This window comes from Ruditapes philippinarum, unplaced genomic scaffold, assembly GCF_026571515.1.
Source record: "Ruditapes philippinarum isolate M1 unplaced genomic scaffold, ASM2657151v2 ctg69_1_1_1_1, whole genome shotgun sequence".
Taxonomy (NCBI): domain Eukaryota; kingdom Metazoa; phylum Mollusca; class Bivalvia; order Venerida; family Veneridae; genus Ruditapes; species Ruditapes philippinarum.
Window position 1 is genome coordinate 73091 of NW_026862474.1, and position 18112 is coordinate 91202.

General features: G+C 32.3%; 1 protein-coding gene across 1 annotated transcript in view; it reads left to right on the top strand.

Annotated features, from left to right (window-relative positions):
* The first annotated feature begins 3791 nt into the window (after nucleotides 1–3791).
* Nucleotides 3792–18112, top strand: part of LOC132719210 (uncharacterized) — a 49136-nt gene continuing 34815 nt past the window's right edge. The window contains exons 1-13 of the mRNA XM_060702961.1: nucleotides 3792–3941; nucleotides 5063–5130; nucleotides 5470–5604; nucleotides 6133–6224; nucleotides 6770–6938; nucleotides 7520–7650; nucleotides 8591–8714; nucleotides 11430–11480; nucleotides 13840–14048; nucleotides 14572–14578; nucleotides 16099–16324; nucleotides 16802–17007; nucleotides 17896–18060. Of these exons, the coding sequence (XP_060558944.1) occupies nucleotides 3932–3941; nucleotides 5063–5130; nucleotides 5470–5604; nucleotides 6133–6224; nucleotides 6770–6938; nucleotides 7520–7650; nucleotides 8591–8714; nucleotides 11430–11480; nucleotides 13840–14048; nucleotides 14572–14578; nucleotides 16099–16324; nucleotides 16802–17007; nucleotides 17896–18060 (1593 nt within the window). The 5' untranslated portion in view covers nucleotides 3792–3931. The remainder of the gene's footprint in view (nucleotides 3942–5062; nucleotides 5131–5469; nucleotides 5605–6132; nucleotides 6225–6769; nucleotides 6939–7519; nucleotides 7651–8590; nucleotides 8715–11429; nucleotides 11481–13839; nucleotides 14049–14571; nucleotides 14579–16098; nucleotides 16325–16801; nucleotides 17008–17895; nucleotides 18061–18112) is intronic.

Below are 18112 nucleotides of genomic sequence, written 5' to 3' on the forward strand. Positions count from 1 at the left end.
TTTGTGGGTAATGTATAGCGTATTGAAAACCACAGAGCTAACGTCTTTTTTACGCTAATTTGACGTTATTCTCAAAATATGTGCAAGGGCGACAATTTTGTAAATGTTTCTTGTGCGTTGCGCATGAGTATCGAGAACGTAATTTTAAGTCATACAAAAAGTTTAACTCATTAATGCAGCATAAAATAATTTGTAAGAGGATGCATTGTAATGTGTAGGAGAAGGCACGGTTAAACAGAACTTAAGTATCTGAAATTTAACTTGAAAGTAAAAGAACTTAATGAATGTATATTACTATTTGTTTACATGTTTATAGAGGCTATATTGACAACATATTGGTGATGATTTAAAACTCTTTTTATTAAATTTAAAATATGTAAAATGAACAAGTACGTTATATATACCATAAGACTTTTCTAATATTTATAATTGATTTTTTTTTGCAGCACAAATTTGTTATTTTGCGACTTTCAAATCGATGCTATAGCAACAAATCTCCCGTGTTCAGTAAATTTTAAACTAAAAAAAAGCAACAAACAAACAAACCAACAAACAAAATCAAAGCACAGAAGGCGCTGAATTTGTTTGGGTCTCAGAATGTCAGAAAGGTGAAGGTTGTGATTATAAACCAATTTGTTTTTGTATAGTGCCACAAATGCTTTCCAGTGTTTTAACTGTAGTAAATTGGCTATAAGACTAATTGCAACACTGATAGTCAATTCAATGTTTATTTGACTTAAAATTAAAAATCGAGACCTCTCGATTCATAAGCGAGCATGCAAACCCCTCGGCCACGGTGAAATTATAAGTACACGACCTGAAGAATACCAGATTATTCTAAATTAGGGTTTGTAACTCTTATAATTCGACGCTAAACACAGATGTAAATAATCATGGAGCTTACTGTAAGCATGTATATCTATAAAGAATGAAACAATATTAGAAATCATCGACCATTCGGGAACTACTTTGCTTGAAAATTAATGCGCCTGTCATTTGACAATCTTTACGCATTGATCTCCCCTGAATTTTTCGGCGTTAGTGTACATATAAAGGGAAGTAACCGCTTCAAAAAAGTGGACTACTTTAGGCATTTGCAATTAACAGCATTAGGCTCTGAAATTTCGCTACCATTATTTGTTTGGTCTGACGACCCAAACAAATAAAAACGATATTACACTAGTGTAATAACATTGTTGACGTAAGGTCATTGCGTTATATATAAACTTATATAGCGTTAAAGCGCGCTAATGTTAGTGTTTCACTATAGTCGCATCATTGAAAAATTACTCTATGTAACAATTTACGTTTTTATTTTATATATGTGATATATAGAATATTATATTCATGTAGATTCAATACTAAATTTATTGAACTTGTTTAATTAAACCATATAATGCTCATTCAATATCCTCTATGTATGTAAGTTATGATGTTATTAAAAGATCACACAGGGGTCAAACTCAACCTGATATGGCTAAAACAGAGAGTTTTTTATCAATGGAAGTTCCATGCATAGCAAATGTTTTTCTTCATATTGAAGAAAGCCCTGACAATTTTTAATTTATTGAAATATATCCAGTCACTTGATGCCAAAAGATCTGTAATAGATTTGCGTCAGTTTATATCACTGAAATAATGCAAAAAATTGTGTACAGGAGCGTAGTTTGGCCGACTTTAAGGTGGCATTACATCATCAAGACATTTTCTTTGCTCTTGAGTGTCAGAGGTAAACTTTGGTAAATATTTAGTACAATAAATATATTCAGGAGATACATGTAATATGAATTGCAGGTAGACAAATATTTTCACTTTCTTGGGGAAAAAAGTACAGGCCAGGTTTTTAGCTCACCTGACCAGGAAGTGGTCAAGGTGAGGTATAGTGATGGGGCTTTGTCGTGCGTCGTCAACAATTGGGTTGTTAACAGTCTAGCAGTCACAGTTTTGATTGCATCATCACCAAATTTTGTCAGAATGTTTGTCTCAATAAAAAACAGATCGAGTTTGGTTTGAAGATGTTATGTCGGGTCTAAAACTAGGTCACAGGAGCTCAAAATAGAAAAATCTTGTTAACACTCTAATGGCCGCAAGTTTGATCTTAATATTCTAGAATTTTGTCAGGAATGTTGTTTTGATGATTGTTAGGTCGAGTTCGAGGATGCGTCATTTCCGGTAAAACAATTAGGTCACAGGAGCTGAAAATAGAAAAGACTTGTTAACATTCTAGTGGCTGCAATTTTGATCCAAATTTTCTGGAAATCGGTCAGGAAGGTTGTTTTGATGACTTCTAGGTCAAGTTTGAATATGGGTCGTCTCCGGTCAAAAAAAAAAAAAATAGGTCACACTGCCCAAATAGTGAAAAAGCTTTTTAATACACTAGAGGCCACACATTTGACTCAATTTTCATTAAACTTGACCAGGATGCTTGTCTAAGACATTGCTTGGATGCGGTTGATGGGTCAGGGGAGCGATCTAGGGCCATATCATGGCTATGCCACTGATGTTAAACATAACCAGATAAATGAAGGCATTTTAAAACTTTCAATTTTATCATAAAATATATCATTCAGTCAATCGAATTTTGTATTATTATTAATTTTAATCTATATGTGGCATGTTCAGTTGTTAAACTGATAAGTCTTTTAGTTCCATTGAATACAATACTTTAAGTGTTGAAGATTTAATAATGCTTAATCAAACGGAGTCAGCAATGGTCAATTTAAAATGTTTGATCGTGATATCATAAGTGAGTCGCTGTGTATAATCGTACGGAATTATAATCGAGATATCTATGCAATAAATAGTTGAGAATAAGATTTACATGGTTCATAACTTATATTAAAAATAGTATTAACTTTATTTTTAATGATTTTGCAAATAAATTTTAAGAATTAAATGTTCTCTTATAAGATAATAAATGTTTGTGGTGAAAAAGTATCAAAATAAAAGAAAGAACAAGTGCAAAAATAACCTGAAACAACGACAACGAAAATAAGATCTAAATCTATATAAGAATATGTACCGTACGAAAATAAAATCTAAACAGTACTCTACGAAAATAAGATCTGTAAGAAAATAAAAGCTGTATGAAAATAATGTTAATACGAAAATAAGATCTGTTAGTAAATAAGGTCTGTAAAACCAATTAAAACCTGTATGAATTGATTATCATTTATTTGAAAATAAAACCTGTATGGAAATACTATATATGTACGAAAATAAGATCATATTGAAAATAAATCTATACGAAAATAAGATCTGTATGAAAATAATGCCTGTATTCGTCTTAGATTTTACAAATGTAAGATCTGTGAAATGAAAATAATATCCTTACAAAAATAAGATACATATGAAAATAAGATGTATGAAAATACTATATGTACGAAAATAAGATCCTATAGAAAATGTGATCTATACGGGAAAAAAATATCTGTAAGGAAATAATACCACGAATATGAGATCAATACGAAAATAAGATCTGTATGAACATAATGCACTATTTCAAAAATAAATCTTATTTTCGTAGCGCGATCTTATTTTCGCGAAAATAGCTTATTTTCGGTATCCATCTATACCGGTAGCTTTGTGAGAATTTGAACTTTTAGTATTTAAAAAAATGATGACACATATCTTTAACATATGACAAATCTTTAATATTTATGTAAGATCTTCGAAATGTCCAGAAATAGACATCTGATTTCTTGTGTACATGTAAATGTTTAAAGTTTTTAATAGACGTTTTCCTTTATTATTTTGTTAAGCGACGAAGACGATTTCAATAAAAGTGGAAAATTAGACATGGCCAATTTGGTCACGTGACTAGCAACTTGACAGTTTACAAATGGCGGCCACCATCGTTCAACAGGAGTAAATAGTTTCAATTGTTGTTCGCGATTCTATTTTAGCGTGAAATAGACTTTTCACTGCAACAATGGATAGAGGTTAGAATTGTCTTTACATTTGAAACGGAAAAAAATGTCTGAGAAATGAAAATATCATGTTAATAAAGCAAAATATCAGATTAATTGAAGACAGGTGCCCTATTTACAATAGTAAATCTTTATATACCTCCATGAATATATTAAGTCCCCAACAATCTCCTGTCTGTTAGTATGTTTTTACATAAATAGAGAGAAAATACGTGCACGTGACCATTTCTCTGATAGTTAAAGACCTGATAGTCAAACTTTTAAAGGGGGTTACAACAGACAATTAACTTTACTGAATTAAAACTTTATTTTGTTTATTTGTTTTTAATTAATCACTGCAATAGAGAAAGACATATTGTAAATCACTAAATGCAATATCCTTAAATGCATATAAATCCTGCAAAGATTGGTGGGAAAACAAGTAACTATGAGAAAATCAAAAATGAACTTTACACTAAATGAAATATTTAATAAACCTTTTAAAATTATTTTATTAAAATAAGAATTTAGTAAATGTATCTTCCATTTCATCAAAACCCTCCATGTGACTTTTCGGGTCACCAAGAATTAGAGCAGGTTTAAAAAGCTGTTAAACGTTTAAAGATAGGTGAAAAAGGGCAGATCTGTGTTAAGGGTGACACATGATTTACTTACAGCCTGATTAGACCCAGACAAGGTGACAGAACCTAGGGTGGTGGGGGGCATTCTAGGAATAAATTGCTCCAGGGGAGAATTAATCTTTTGAGTTATTTATAACTTAGGCCAAATGAACACTTAATAATACAGTTAACAACAGCTTTTGAAATTGCCCTGTCCTCCCGTCTGTTGCTTTATACAATTTTACACCATGCACTCTCACACATGGACAGCTGATTAAAAATATATAGTATCGAGTGTCCTTAAATTCATATTTAGTAAATATATAAATCGTTTTGAAATGGATATATTAAAATTGCCAATACAATGTACCAACTTAGTGATTCAATTAACCACTTTTCAATGAATAACCTTTTTTCAAATTTTAGAGCTTTTATTTAAGCATGTTTGTTTTTTATAATTGTGGGCAGAAGATATATATTATTTGAGATTCTTAAAACATTTTTATTTATGTGATGTATCCTGGTTATTTTTAGGCCGTAACTTGGAAGCTTTGGCAGAGGAAGATGATGAGGAGGAGATGGAGGAAGAACACAGGAGGGATGTAAGAAACTTCAGTTATTGATAAGATAAAGATAAAAGTACTTTATTCTTTATTCATAAATCTTAGGAAACATAATTTAAAAGAAGCTAAAAGGTTTCTGAACTCTTAGAAAAATTTATATTCTTCTTTTGGTCATATATAATTATATAGTAGAATTGTTGAATTGAGGCTCGTCAGTTTCCTTTAAAGCTGCAGGTTGAGTCAGTCACTTGTATCTAGTGAAGTAAACTAAATGCTAAAATTATATATCATGTTTGCTTGAAATCAAATCAATATTAAGTATGTAATTTATTGTACAATGATCAGCTTTAGATATGACAATTTATTTTTTATTGTCAGAGTGACAGTGATTCCAGTACCAGTGATGATGATGCTCCAGATGAAGGCACTAAACGTGGTGAACCAAACAAGTTTGATATTCTCTGTGATGGCGTCAACAATTCAATGGCATTGGTCCACACTGCCATGGAAGAGGTAATTTTTGTATTTTAAAAACTCAGATAAAATCAGTAAACCAAACAACACATGATTAATATCTCATTAACAACCAGTCAGATTGATAATACATGAAAAGGATTTATGTATATTCACTTGTATCATAGATAAAACAATGTGTAGTTTACAGAATTCATTTTAGCTCGGTCTCTAATTAAGTGCTTCTTGCAATCAGGAAAGCCAACTAATATGAGCCAGGTCAGTCTGCACATCAGTCCCTTACACAATAATTGTAGCTGGATAATCTATTTGATTTGGTTCTAAGTCCTACTAACCCTGTAAAGGTCCTCTGGTGATTTGCAAGCTAACATGGTGGAGGAAGACTTTAGGTGCCTCTAAGTGCATTATTTCATTCACAAGCAACCAGAACTGATGACATTCCATAAGTTTCCTGGATAGTGTAGTAAAATAAAGGCTAATTAAAGACATTAGTTCTGTTATACCCAAGTATGAAGTTAATGAAATACAATGTGAATATATTAAACTATATGTTGTATTTTGTTACAGCTTCTGGAGATGAAGGATGAGATGTTAAGACATCAGTTACCACCAACATTGCTGATTAAACTAGCAACAACCACTGGCAAAGTCTTCAGAAGGTTTGATATAACTATATATTTTATCTATTTTGTTGTGTTCTATGTCATAGCAAACGATGGTCATTTTGAACTACTATGTAGTTGAAATCATCAGTTCAGAGACCTTTTTTATCTAGCAGTTATGGTTCCTGATTTGAATTTACTTGCGGATTGCATAAGAACTTTGAATGAAGAGGCTAAAATCCAGCAAGCTTATGGAAGGTCTGCAGTTTAACATAGGTGCTGGTCTGAGAAGCATAGAGGTCTCCCTCAACCATTAAATCTGGAAAGAATCGATATAACTTCTACAGTGTAGGTTTAAGTCAAAACTGTTTACAGATATAAATATTGGGAGATATCAAAATATTGTCCTTATATATGTATATGATAATTTCCTTATACTCCTGAACAAAATAAAAGGAATCTGTTTGTAGCTTGTAGCCTTATGTAAAACATTTTGTACTTTTGAAAACAGAATAAAATTATATTGTTTTTGACCTTGCAAATGTTAACACATAAAAGATCAAAGAATAATCCAAGTTAAATTAACTTTTTTTTTCAAACAGTGTCAGTGATTTAAACATGCCAGTAAATGAGCTTCTAAGACTTGTAAGAGTTTATTCTACACCATGGGAGGAAAAAAGTGCTGCACTGAAGAAACTTCATGAAGATTATGAAGCCAAACAAAGACAGCTGAATATAGCCATCAAACGTTTACAGCTTGTTGATGCCCATGTAAGATAAAAATTGTTACTTTTAATCTTTACACTGAACATGTGACCATTTCAGACCAAGATCAGCTGACAAGTGTCATGGTCTACACTGTTTGTTATTCAGTACTCAAAATTTTGAAATTTTCCCTAAAATTGATGAATGATTTTGTCCAGATTGAAAGATGGACAAGTCGATTTGAAATGTTCAGCATTGTATGGGTCAAAAAATGTTTTGCAGTATTCTCCCTTGGATCACACTTGTGGAAAATGTTTTAAAACAAAATAATAAATATATTAACAAAAACTAATAACAGAATTAATAATATTGAAAAAAAATACATAAAGGCGGTTTTCAAAAATTTTTGTTTGAAGTTGCTCATTTCTAGATAAAGAATACCCTCACCGAAAAATTGTGTACTTATACTTGACCATTAAAATATTTACAACAATTGAAATGAAACAGTCTGTGGGTTCATTTGCTTTACAACAAAACTCCATTCTTAACCTTTCATACTGATATTATTTCTATATTGAACTTCATAAATAGATTTTTAAGAGTGGATATAATAATTTATCATTAGTTGTATGTTTTATATCTTATAGTCAAAAAGAATTGCCAGGGAGAAGCGTGTAATGAATTGGGAAAAGTTGTTTGCCAAGGTCATGAGTAACAAAGGTCATGGAAGACGTTGGAAATTTCTTATCGAAACTATCAAACAGAAGGCAAAGCTTGGGTAAGAGACAAAAATGTGTGAAAAAATTCCCATGATACTTAGAGAAATATTGTTTTCTGCATACTTAAGGTCAGTTCTTAGTGATCTTATTTGATATTGTTCATTTACTGATAGTAGATCTAAATGCTAAATTTTTTTCTATTCATGACCAAGAAATATTAGTTTTAATTATGAAGTTTGTCTCTTTTATGATTAAAAACATTTCATGAGGTTTCCCGTTACAACCAACCAAATTATCACACTCGTTCAATATCCCCTATTATTCTATATCAATTATCAGTCAATTGCTGCGTTTAACTTTTAACACATGACCATCCAATATATTTCCATATTTTGGCTTGTCCAATATAGTTCCACCACTCTACTGTGTACTCGTCCAGTATATTCCCGCATTGTACAGTTCAATCGTCAATATCCTATATTTATAGTACATTTCAGTAAAACGTATAAAGACACTGAACAAAATTGAATAAAATTTTTTTACATATTCTGGTTCTGCACCAAGGTGATCAGTTGTTGTGATTGGAATAAGAATATAAAATCAATACAAATTCATGATTTAACGACTTGAGCAATGCAAAGTGGGAAACATAGAAAAATTGATCAGGGTGTTTGTAATTCTTAATGAGTTGAAAATGACCATACTTTTGTTAGAAACCTGGTAGGTGTACATTCAAGATTTAACAACTTGAGCAATGTACATAGCGTTAAACATAGAAAAATTGATCACGGTGTTTGAAATTCTTAATGAGATGAAAATGACCATACTTTCATTAGAAACCTTATAGGTGTACATTCATGATTATACAACTTGAGCAATGTATAGTGTGAAACGTACACAAATAAAATTTATCTTGGTGTTTGTAATTCTTAAATTGAAAATGACCATACTATCATTAGAAATCTTATATGTGCATAATGAATTAATATATTTATATAGATTGGAGCACGTTCAAGAGTTTACACGTCAGTTAGACGAGTCGGACGATGAAGAGGAAGATGATATGCCTACAATACAGTTTAAACATGGTGGCGAGAGTCCGTCTGCTAGTGACAAAGTCTCGGTAAGATGTTGCCTGTTCTTTTTATATCTCATGATCGAAATATAGACAATTCCATTCATTTATTTTTTTCTACTTCTTCCCTTAAGGATGTTTTCAGGAATTTTCATATAGACACATAATTATAGGCAGAATTAAAACTGTTCAATAGAAGTTTTTTAAACTTGACGTGTTGTCGAATTATTTTGAGCGAAAAAAAAGTTCGGTGTGAAGAAATTCTATTGAACAGTTTTAATTTTGCCCATAATGTCTTTGTGAAATTCCCAAAAACATCCTTAAGGGAAGAAGTAGCTAAAACTCCTGAAAACATCTTTAACCTATAACCTGCTGGATTCAAAACTGATTAATCTCTGCCACCAGTATAAAGCCAAGCCAGCTTGCACATCTGTGCAGTCTGACCAGGTTCAATACTGGTGGCTGACTATATAATATTATCACCTTAGTGCAATAACTGGTTAATGTCTATCAAACTTTGACGGATTTAACCAATTACTGCACTAAGGTGACAATATTTTTAAATTTTCATCTTTCAACACTAAAACTGGTAATGGACTGTCCCCAGAAATGATACCTGGGCAAGTTCTTTCAGAATTTTAGCAGAGTAAAGGTTAATGGAAGTTAATGATGCGTCTTTGATTGTGTTTTACCATTTGTGTTTGTTTGATTTTATGTTTGATTGTATGATAGTTAATATCAGAAGCAAATTGTTTTGATTTTATGATCACCTGATTGGAAATGCAAAATATTCAAAGGAACATTCATAAATTTGATATAAATATTGTTTGTAATAAAGCCCCATTTAAAAATTGTTTGTTTCTCACTTCTGATCTATTCTTTTTTTGTGCTTTACGTTTTGGTAGGGTTAATTGATGTACTTATATATAAACATATGACTTAAGTTGAAAGTATTTCAATATTAGTGATGGGAGACCAAAAAAATATTTGAATTTCTGCACAGTACTTTAAAACTGTTTAGGAGTGTTTTGATAATTGAAAAATACAATTGCAATTGTTGTTTATATTAACATCAAACTTCATGCAGGAAAATCATAATAATAATTCTGCTATTAATGTTTACAGAAAAAATCAGAGGTACTCCTAAGGGAAATAGAAAATAATGATTTTGCTACAGCTACTGTTAATGCATTCTGTTGCTTGCTTTTCATAAATTAAAAGCTTTAAAGATGTTTTATAAATGAGTTATAATGATTGTTTTATATAGTACACTTGGTGATTTACATAATTTATAGTGCACTTGGTGATTTACATTTACTGTACTGGTTTTGTACAAATGAATATGAATAATCATTAATTTATGGGTTGTTTTTTTTTAAACTAAATTTATGTGTTTATGTAAAGATTTATTCCATGCATTAATGAGATGTATTGCTCAAATGAATGTCAGATCAGTCATTAAATAAGACTTTCATTTCTATTATCTGTATAAACTTTTCAGTCATCAGTATTAACAGCAGAAATTTCTAGAATTGTAACAACTTGTATCAGGGTCTTTAAAAAAGAATGGTCTGGTAACGCGCTATGTAAACCCTTTCTTTTACAATTAAACATGTTTCGGTATAACTCGGTATAGTTTGCTATTCAATTTGAAAGACCCTGCTTGCATAAATATATTTAATCAGGTTTTATATTGATCATATTTAATGTCAACTTAGGTTTATGCAATATATTTAGCCAAGAATTTAAGTGTTCTACCACTGAAGGAAGCATTCCTTTGGTGTGAGATGACAAAACATTTTAGAGCTTCTTTTTGGCTAAATTATCTTATATGACCTATGCAATATGCATAATTGAGTTGTTAAAATATTGTCATATTTAATAACTTCATGGTGTGAAGAATATTTTGGGTATATATGTCATACACACCTGGCATGTGTGTGTATTTGCGTTTATTTCTACTCGCCACCGGTTGCCCATATTGGCAAATCCTCCAGAAGAGTATTAGTCATTTTATATTTTGGAGGATAGTGCAAAATACAGAAAGATGCCCCAATTCCAGAAGCTTCTCCTAGTTCTTTAACATGCCAAGTGTTTAAGCACTCATACACAGGAATTGGATTAAAAGTCTCATCCAAAAGACTGATTAGTTATTTTAGTTGGCCAGCCTGAGAATCAAACCCACAATGTCGAGATTACAAGTCCCGCGCACTGACTGATAGAGCTATGCGGGTTGGCTTGCACCTGACATAATACTGGGTTAAAGTTTTATACTTATCTTCTTATTTCATTTACCACTGAGAAAATTGACACTGATGGACCTTCATATATATTTTGGTGGTCGTAATTGTACGTTAATGCAAAGGTTAATAACTGAAGCATAAATTTTGACTGAATTATTGCCCTTTTTGAACTTAAATATTCCTGGTTAACAATTATGTGTGCAAGATCAGTCTTGACATTTGACAACTACTGTAGGATTCATTATTCTCTTGAAACTGCCTTCCGAATCATAATTAAAGTACCATTCAAGGCCCATGATTCTACCATGGATTTTTAGTTTAAAATATTTACCATGCTTCGTACACTATCTTGGCCCTTGTTATACTATCAAGCTCTGAGAATTGTCGAGAGTGCTCTCTAATTGGTAGATTTTGCTTTTATGAAGCTATCATGGATATATGACATTTAGAAAATATTATGTCTTCATGATTATTATAATTGATTATTGTTTATTAAATTTGGAAAATGTCTTTTTACTAGAAAAAGAAAGCTTCAAAATTGAAAAAAGCTTCAAAGGCAAAACCAGTGAAAGTAAGTTCAAATAGAGCAGGCCTTACTAGTACTTATATTGTATCTAGACAGGTAGTTAGCCCCCTCCTATTTTATTTATTATTATTCTATTTTTATTCAATCATTTTTATTGTCTAGTCTATAGCTGCACTTAGGTTTAATTTTATATTATGCATGTGATTGGCTAGAGTAATTATGTTTTTGTATTTTTTTTTTTTTTGTAGAAAATTTTGTTTTCTTTTTTTATATTGTTTGTAGTACAGCTTTTGATAAGTTTGACAAGTTATATTATTAGTTACTGGTTACATCATTCTGGCAGCAACAGACTTACCGTCAATGTGACCAGCCAGCACAGACCAAAATCATGGTCTTTGGTCATTACTGTTGATGTCCCCCTATAAATGATCAATGGCTTTGTCCAAATTGAAACATGGACAAGTCCATTTAAGATACCAAGTGTGGTTAGGAATAAGCAGTTACAAATTAAATAAGCTCTTACATGTATAACCTAAGCCATTTTAGAATGTACAGCATATAACCTGTTAATAAACTATATATGTATAGTCATATTTTAAATTTATACATGATGATGAACAACAGTCATGTATTTAAAGATGATATGAGCATCACAAACATCCAATGAAAAATGATGTAACAAGCATAATGTCTTATAAATATTCCATAATATTATTTTTTATAATCATAATAATTATTAAAAAAATTGCTTGATTTTATTTTTGCCTATTACCTCATATTATGCATTCACAAAGTATTGTCAAATTTGGAAATAATGAGCCGAGAACTTAAATTTTTAGAATGAATGTTATGTTAGGAGTGATTTTTGTAAATAAGAAATCTGCTTTAATACCTTCTCATTGAAGATAATATATACTCCAACTTTTAAAGCTTTGTTTTAATTTACATTTATTAGATTTTTTCTTTACTTTATTAGATTTTTTCTTTACTTTATTAAAAGATCAAAGTTTTGTATACATTAACTGTAAAGATTTCTTGTGATTATTATTTTAAGACTTGTACATGTATATAGACAGATTGTCTTATTTTAGCTAGTTATATATTTTGCTAAAATTTTCAATGAGAGTCAAATGATACATCAACATCACGGTAATTTGTAGATAGCATTTTAGTTATGTTAGCTTTTTATAATTACTGCAATTCAAAAAGATATAATGATTGAGAAATGAAATTTCTTTAATTTTTATATTTAACCTTTAGCCGCACAGCTGTGGGCAACTGAATATACCCATGCAACTAGTGCAGACCAAGATCAGCTGGCACAGTTGTGCCATGTTGTCTGCACTGGTAGCCATTCAGTCTGTTCTTATTTTGAAATTTTCTCTAATAATAATGAATGGTTTTGTCCAGATTGGAAGATGGACAAGTTAATTTATGATATTTAGAGTGGTAATGCCGGAGAATACTGTGAATGCAAAAAATGTGTTTGCATCTCATTGTGCTTAATATTTAAGTCATGTTATTATTTATTGAATTATAAAGGATATTGAATGAGTGTATTAAGTTCAATACTGGTTTTATTGCACAAGTTGAATAAAATTATATTATGGGAGCCAGTGTATATAAAAACGGAGTTACAGCTATGACTTTCATTATGAAATATCTCAAATGACCTTATTGACCTATTGCTGAAACTATCACAAGTGCTTAATTAATCTTTTGCACAAGATCTTTTTGCAATTGATCTATCAATTTAGATAAATGTTCAGTTGAGTTTATAATTGCATGTAAATAATTAATTTTTCAATCTATGAAAATGAGATCAGAATGTTGATATACATTTTCAGAAATAGATAAGTTGCTATAGGGAAAATAGTAAGTTGTTTAAAAGATCAAGTTTATTTGTTTTTGCAGTTTGAGAGAATTGATCCGGAGGATAACTTTAATTTCTCAGTTTTGTCTCAAATCTCAGGATTTTTATTGGACAGTGTACATTCTGTTAAATCATGTCCAGACAGGGACTTTGAGTGAGGAAGCTATCCACCTAGCTTACTCACTCAGGATGTCAGTGGTTCTACTCTGGTGCCCATTTGTGCCTGAAATAATGCACAGAAGGGCACCTGAGGTCTTCGCTTTAAAGTCACCTCATGACCTATACTGCGTCAGTGTGATGTAAAACCTAAACAAACAAAATTCCTGAGATTTGAGTTTGAGGTGAGAAAATTTCTTTATAAACACCGGCCCAACTTTGGTCTGTACCTGTTGGTATAATAGATTATAGTGCACATTAAAAAAGTCTGTGTGCTTATTATAAAACATACTATATAATAACTTAAGAGGGTTAAAGATAAAAATCAATAGATGAGTTATGATAATAATCGCCTCAACTTTTATGTTAATATAGGAAGCAGAAGATACTGAGGTTGAGGAGGAGGAAGGGGGCGGAGCTGAGAAGGCGGAGTCAGAGTCTGTTGCTGGAAGTGAGGCAGAGAAAGAAATTCCCAGTATTAAGATAGAGAGTGGAGTACAGGAAGAGGATGAGGATGAAGAAGAGAAGAAGGAGAAGAAGAAGAGGAAGGGGAGGACACTGAAGCTGATTCACAAGCTGCAAAGGTCGGAATTTAGGATGTTCTTAAAATAGATCAAATAAAATTTGTGTACCGTATTCCAAATCAGTTTCAAATCTGGTATTATATTTCATCCTCTTTTATTATACCCCCACAAACGAAGTTTAGGGAGGTATATAGGAGTCAGCTTGTCAGACGGTCCATCCGTCGGTTGGTCCACATCATGGTTTCGCGACGATATCTAGAGTTTGGAATGAGAAATTTTAATCAAACTTGGTATATAGGAACCTTATAATTGAAGACCCCGGTTGGTATTGCATTTGGACCCCCTGGAGTCAAGGTCACCATTACTTAAAATAGAAAAATGGTTTCTGGACAATAACAAGAGTTAGGATTGAGATATTGTAATCAAACTTGGTGTATAGCAAGCTTATATGAAGACCATGATTGGTTGTGCATTTGGACCCCCTGGAGGTCAAGGTCACCATTACTAAAAATAGAAAAATGGTTTCCGGACAATAACTAGAGATAGGAATGGGATATTGTAATCAAACTTGATGTATTATAAGCAAGCTTGTATGAAGAGCCTGGTTGGTATTGCATTTGGACCCCCTTGGGTCAAGATGAAGGTCACCATTATTAGAAATAGAAAAATTGTTTCCAGACAATAACTAGAGTTAGGAATGAGATTTTGTAATCAAACCTGGTGTATTGCAAGCTTATATGAAGACCCCGATTGGGATTGCAATTAATTGAAATATTTCTTGTACACAGTTGATACTTCATTTACTATTATCAGTTTTGACTGTAGTCAGTATCAGTTGATAAACCATAGGCGGCGGACTCCCGGACTCAACTATAGGTTGAGTTCAAATTTTTCTTCAGACCACTTATTTTTCAAAAAGTCAAAGTTGCTGGTGGGGGTATTAATCACCTTCGGTGATAGGTCAGTGTAAACTTTTTATGCCACCGCAGCATCTGCGATGCGGTGGCATATAGCGATTCACCTGTGTGTTTGTTTGTGTGTGTGTGTGTGTGTGTGTGTTATATAGATTATATAGTGAACTTAAAAAATCTTCTTGTGAAAAACCACTAGTCCAATTTCAACCAAACTTGGCAGGATTGTTCCTTGGGTGAAGGCCTTCCAAAGTTGTTCAAGGAATTTCATTCCATGCAGAATTCTGGTTGCCATGGCAACCAAAAGGAATTATAAGAATAAATTTAAAAAATCTTCTTGTAAAGACCCAAAAGGCCTAGAGCTTAGATATTTTGCATAAGGCATTGTCTGGTAGACCTCTACCAAGATTGTTCAAATTATATCCCTGGGGTCCAAATCGGCCCCGCCCCGGGGGTCATTGATTTTCACTATATGTACATATAGTAAAAACCTAAAATACCTTCTTGTCTGAAGGTACCAGGCTTAGAGGTTTGATATTTGGTATGTGTTTTTATCTATATTAGGTACTTTACCAAAGTTGTTCAAATTTTGCCTCTAGTGTCAAAATTAGCCCTGCCCCGGGGGTCATAGGTTTTCCTCATATGTATTAAATTAGTAAAAACTTAAAAAATCATCTTCTCTAAATTGACAAAGGCTAGAGGTTAGATATTTTGCGTGAAACATTGTGTAGTGAACCTCTAGCAAGATTGAACAAATTATAGCCCTGGGGTCAAAATTGGCCCCACCCCCGGGGGTCATTGATTTTCACTATGTACATATAGTAAAAAATTAAAAAATCTTATTGTCTGAAGGTACAAGGCTTAGAGCTTTGATATTTGGTATATGATATCATCTATAGGTACTCTACCAAAGTTGTTCAAATTTTGCCTCTAGTGTCAAAACTAGCCCTGCCCCGGGGTCATAGGTTTTCCTTACATGTATATAGTAAAAACTTTAAAAAATCACCTTCTCGAATTGACAAAGGCTAGAGGTGAGACATTTTGCAGTAAACATTGTGTAGTGAACCTTTAGCAAGATTATTCAAATTAAAGCCCTTGGGTCAAAACAAAAAAAATGTGTTCCTACATTACTATTTTAGTGTTGTATTTATGCGGTGGCATAGCATTTTTAACAAATGCAATCTTGTTTATGTCTACAGAAAGTCAGATTTGCTGAGGAGACTCAGGTACCAGTAGTAAAGAAAGAGACAAAAGATGCTGAAGTGTCAACACAGGACCCAGAGTATGATCACTTTATGTTCGTCCGTCTGTACAGTCCGATAGGAATGACTCAAAGTGACATAAAATGTTCAGTGACATTTGGCAAACAATTTTTCAAAACAAAGAGGCTGGATAATGAAGCTGATGCAGAAAAAGATAAGAAAGGTAATTTTCATGTAAGAAAATCTTTCACTACAGAGAATGTAATGGTACTTTTTAACAATGCCAGAGTGAGAAGTTTCTTAGAATTGACCTTTTTGCACTAAATATGCATTGTTGATTGATATAGTTGTTTATTCACATTGCATGCTGGATTTAGAATCGTGAATTTTGACAGTCATAGTAATTTTATGATAAAGTGAAATTTATTGAATGGCATTGTTACTTATATATTAGATAATGGGCAGTGACTGTTCTAACCTGCCTTTTTGAATTAACCTATAACTATCTTAAGTTACTTACCAACACAAGGAACATATGGTTTGTGATTTCAGATAATATTATTTTTTTTTAAATAATCGCCTGTATTTCACAGGTAATTTGAGCGATATACACCTTTTATGAATTTTCTGAAAAATGATACATGTATTTTCTTTGAAAATGCACATCCTAATTAATTTTATTCCAATTTTTTCTTTACAGTTGAGCCAAAACTAAGTGATATCAAGAAAAGACAGTATGAAGAAGCTATGTTTAGTCTCCCAGACCCTATTCCTGAGGGTATATGGATAAAAAACAAAAGTTCCCTGCCAACCCCACCACCAAATTTCCAAATCTCAATACACACTGGAGCAACGGACACTATGACTGCCATGGCAACAATAGAACTTGCAGATTTAAAAGATATCGTAAGTGCATGGTATATACCTAAAAATTTTAAATTCCTGATGATATTTCAGTAGAGCATAATAGTTGCTGGTTTGACATTCTGTCCGTTTGCTTGTCAGTCACATGTTTTTTGTAACTTACTTTTTCTTATAGCATCTTCATTTACTGACTGATAGCTGGAATATTTTGAGTCTGTCTGTTTAGCTCATTGGGAGAGCTATGGATTTATAATCCTGGGGACATTAGTGTGATTCTCGGGCGATTGACAATTGATTTCAGACATTCAATCCAATGGTCATTTGTCTTTCAAGGCTGGCTCCAAAATCATATTGGATAATAGTAGTAGACTCTCTGTCACTTGCCGAGAAATTGTTATTACTTGGGAGAGCTATGGATTTATAATCCTGGGGACATTAGTGCGATTCTCGGGCGATTGACAATTGATTTCAGACATTCAATCCAATGGTCATTTGTCTTTCAAGGCTGGCTCCAAAATCATATTAGATAATAGTAGTAGACTCTCTGTCACTTGCCGAGAAATTGTTATTACTTGTAAGTTACCAAGGATAGCCGGTTAGGTGGACTGAGTGCCATGATAAGATAAAAAATGTATCAAACAAACATGTAAATATATTCTTTTGATTGTTTGTCCATTACATGAACCTCAACATGTGTAGAATTGTGTAGAATATTGAAAGGTTTATGATTACGTCTATAGATGAAGCTCAGTGTTTTTGAATGCATCAACTGGTAGGCTGCTTCTGGTCTCCCAAGATGGCTGCTCATTTTAAGTCCCTGTTTGTATACATCCTATACAAGTCAACCTTTCAATGCTTCCATATTGATTGTAAAAGTCATTATTTGTAAAATTTACTTTTTTCTGTAAAAAAAATTACCTTTTTTTCCAGAATCTTAAGGAGGTCATCCTGCCAGGTCCTCATGGCGATGATGATGTTCCAAAAACACCTGAGCCCCCAGATGATGATGACCTTGACTCTCTATCATCAGAGATTGATATACCCCTCCCAGGGGATGAGAAGAAACCAGACCCACCCCAGGAAGATAGAGTTAAGGTAAGGCTTAATGGATCCTACATTATCTTTCTTTAGTTTATACAGAATTTAT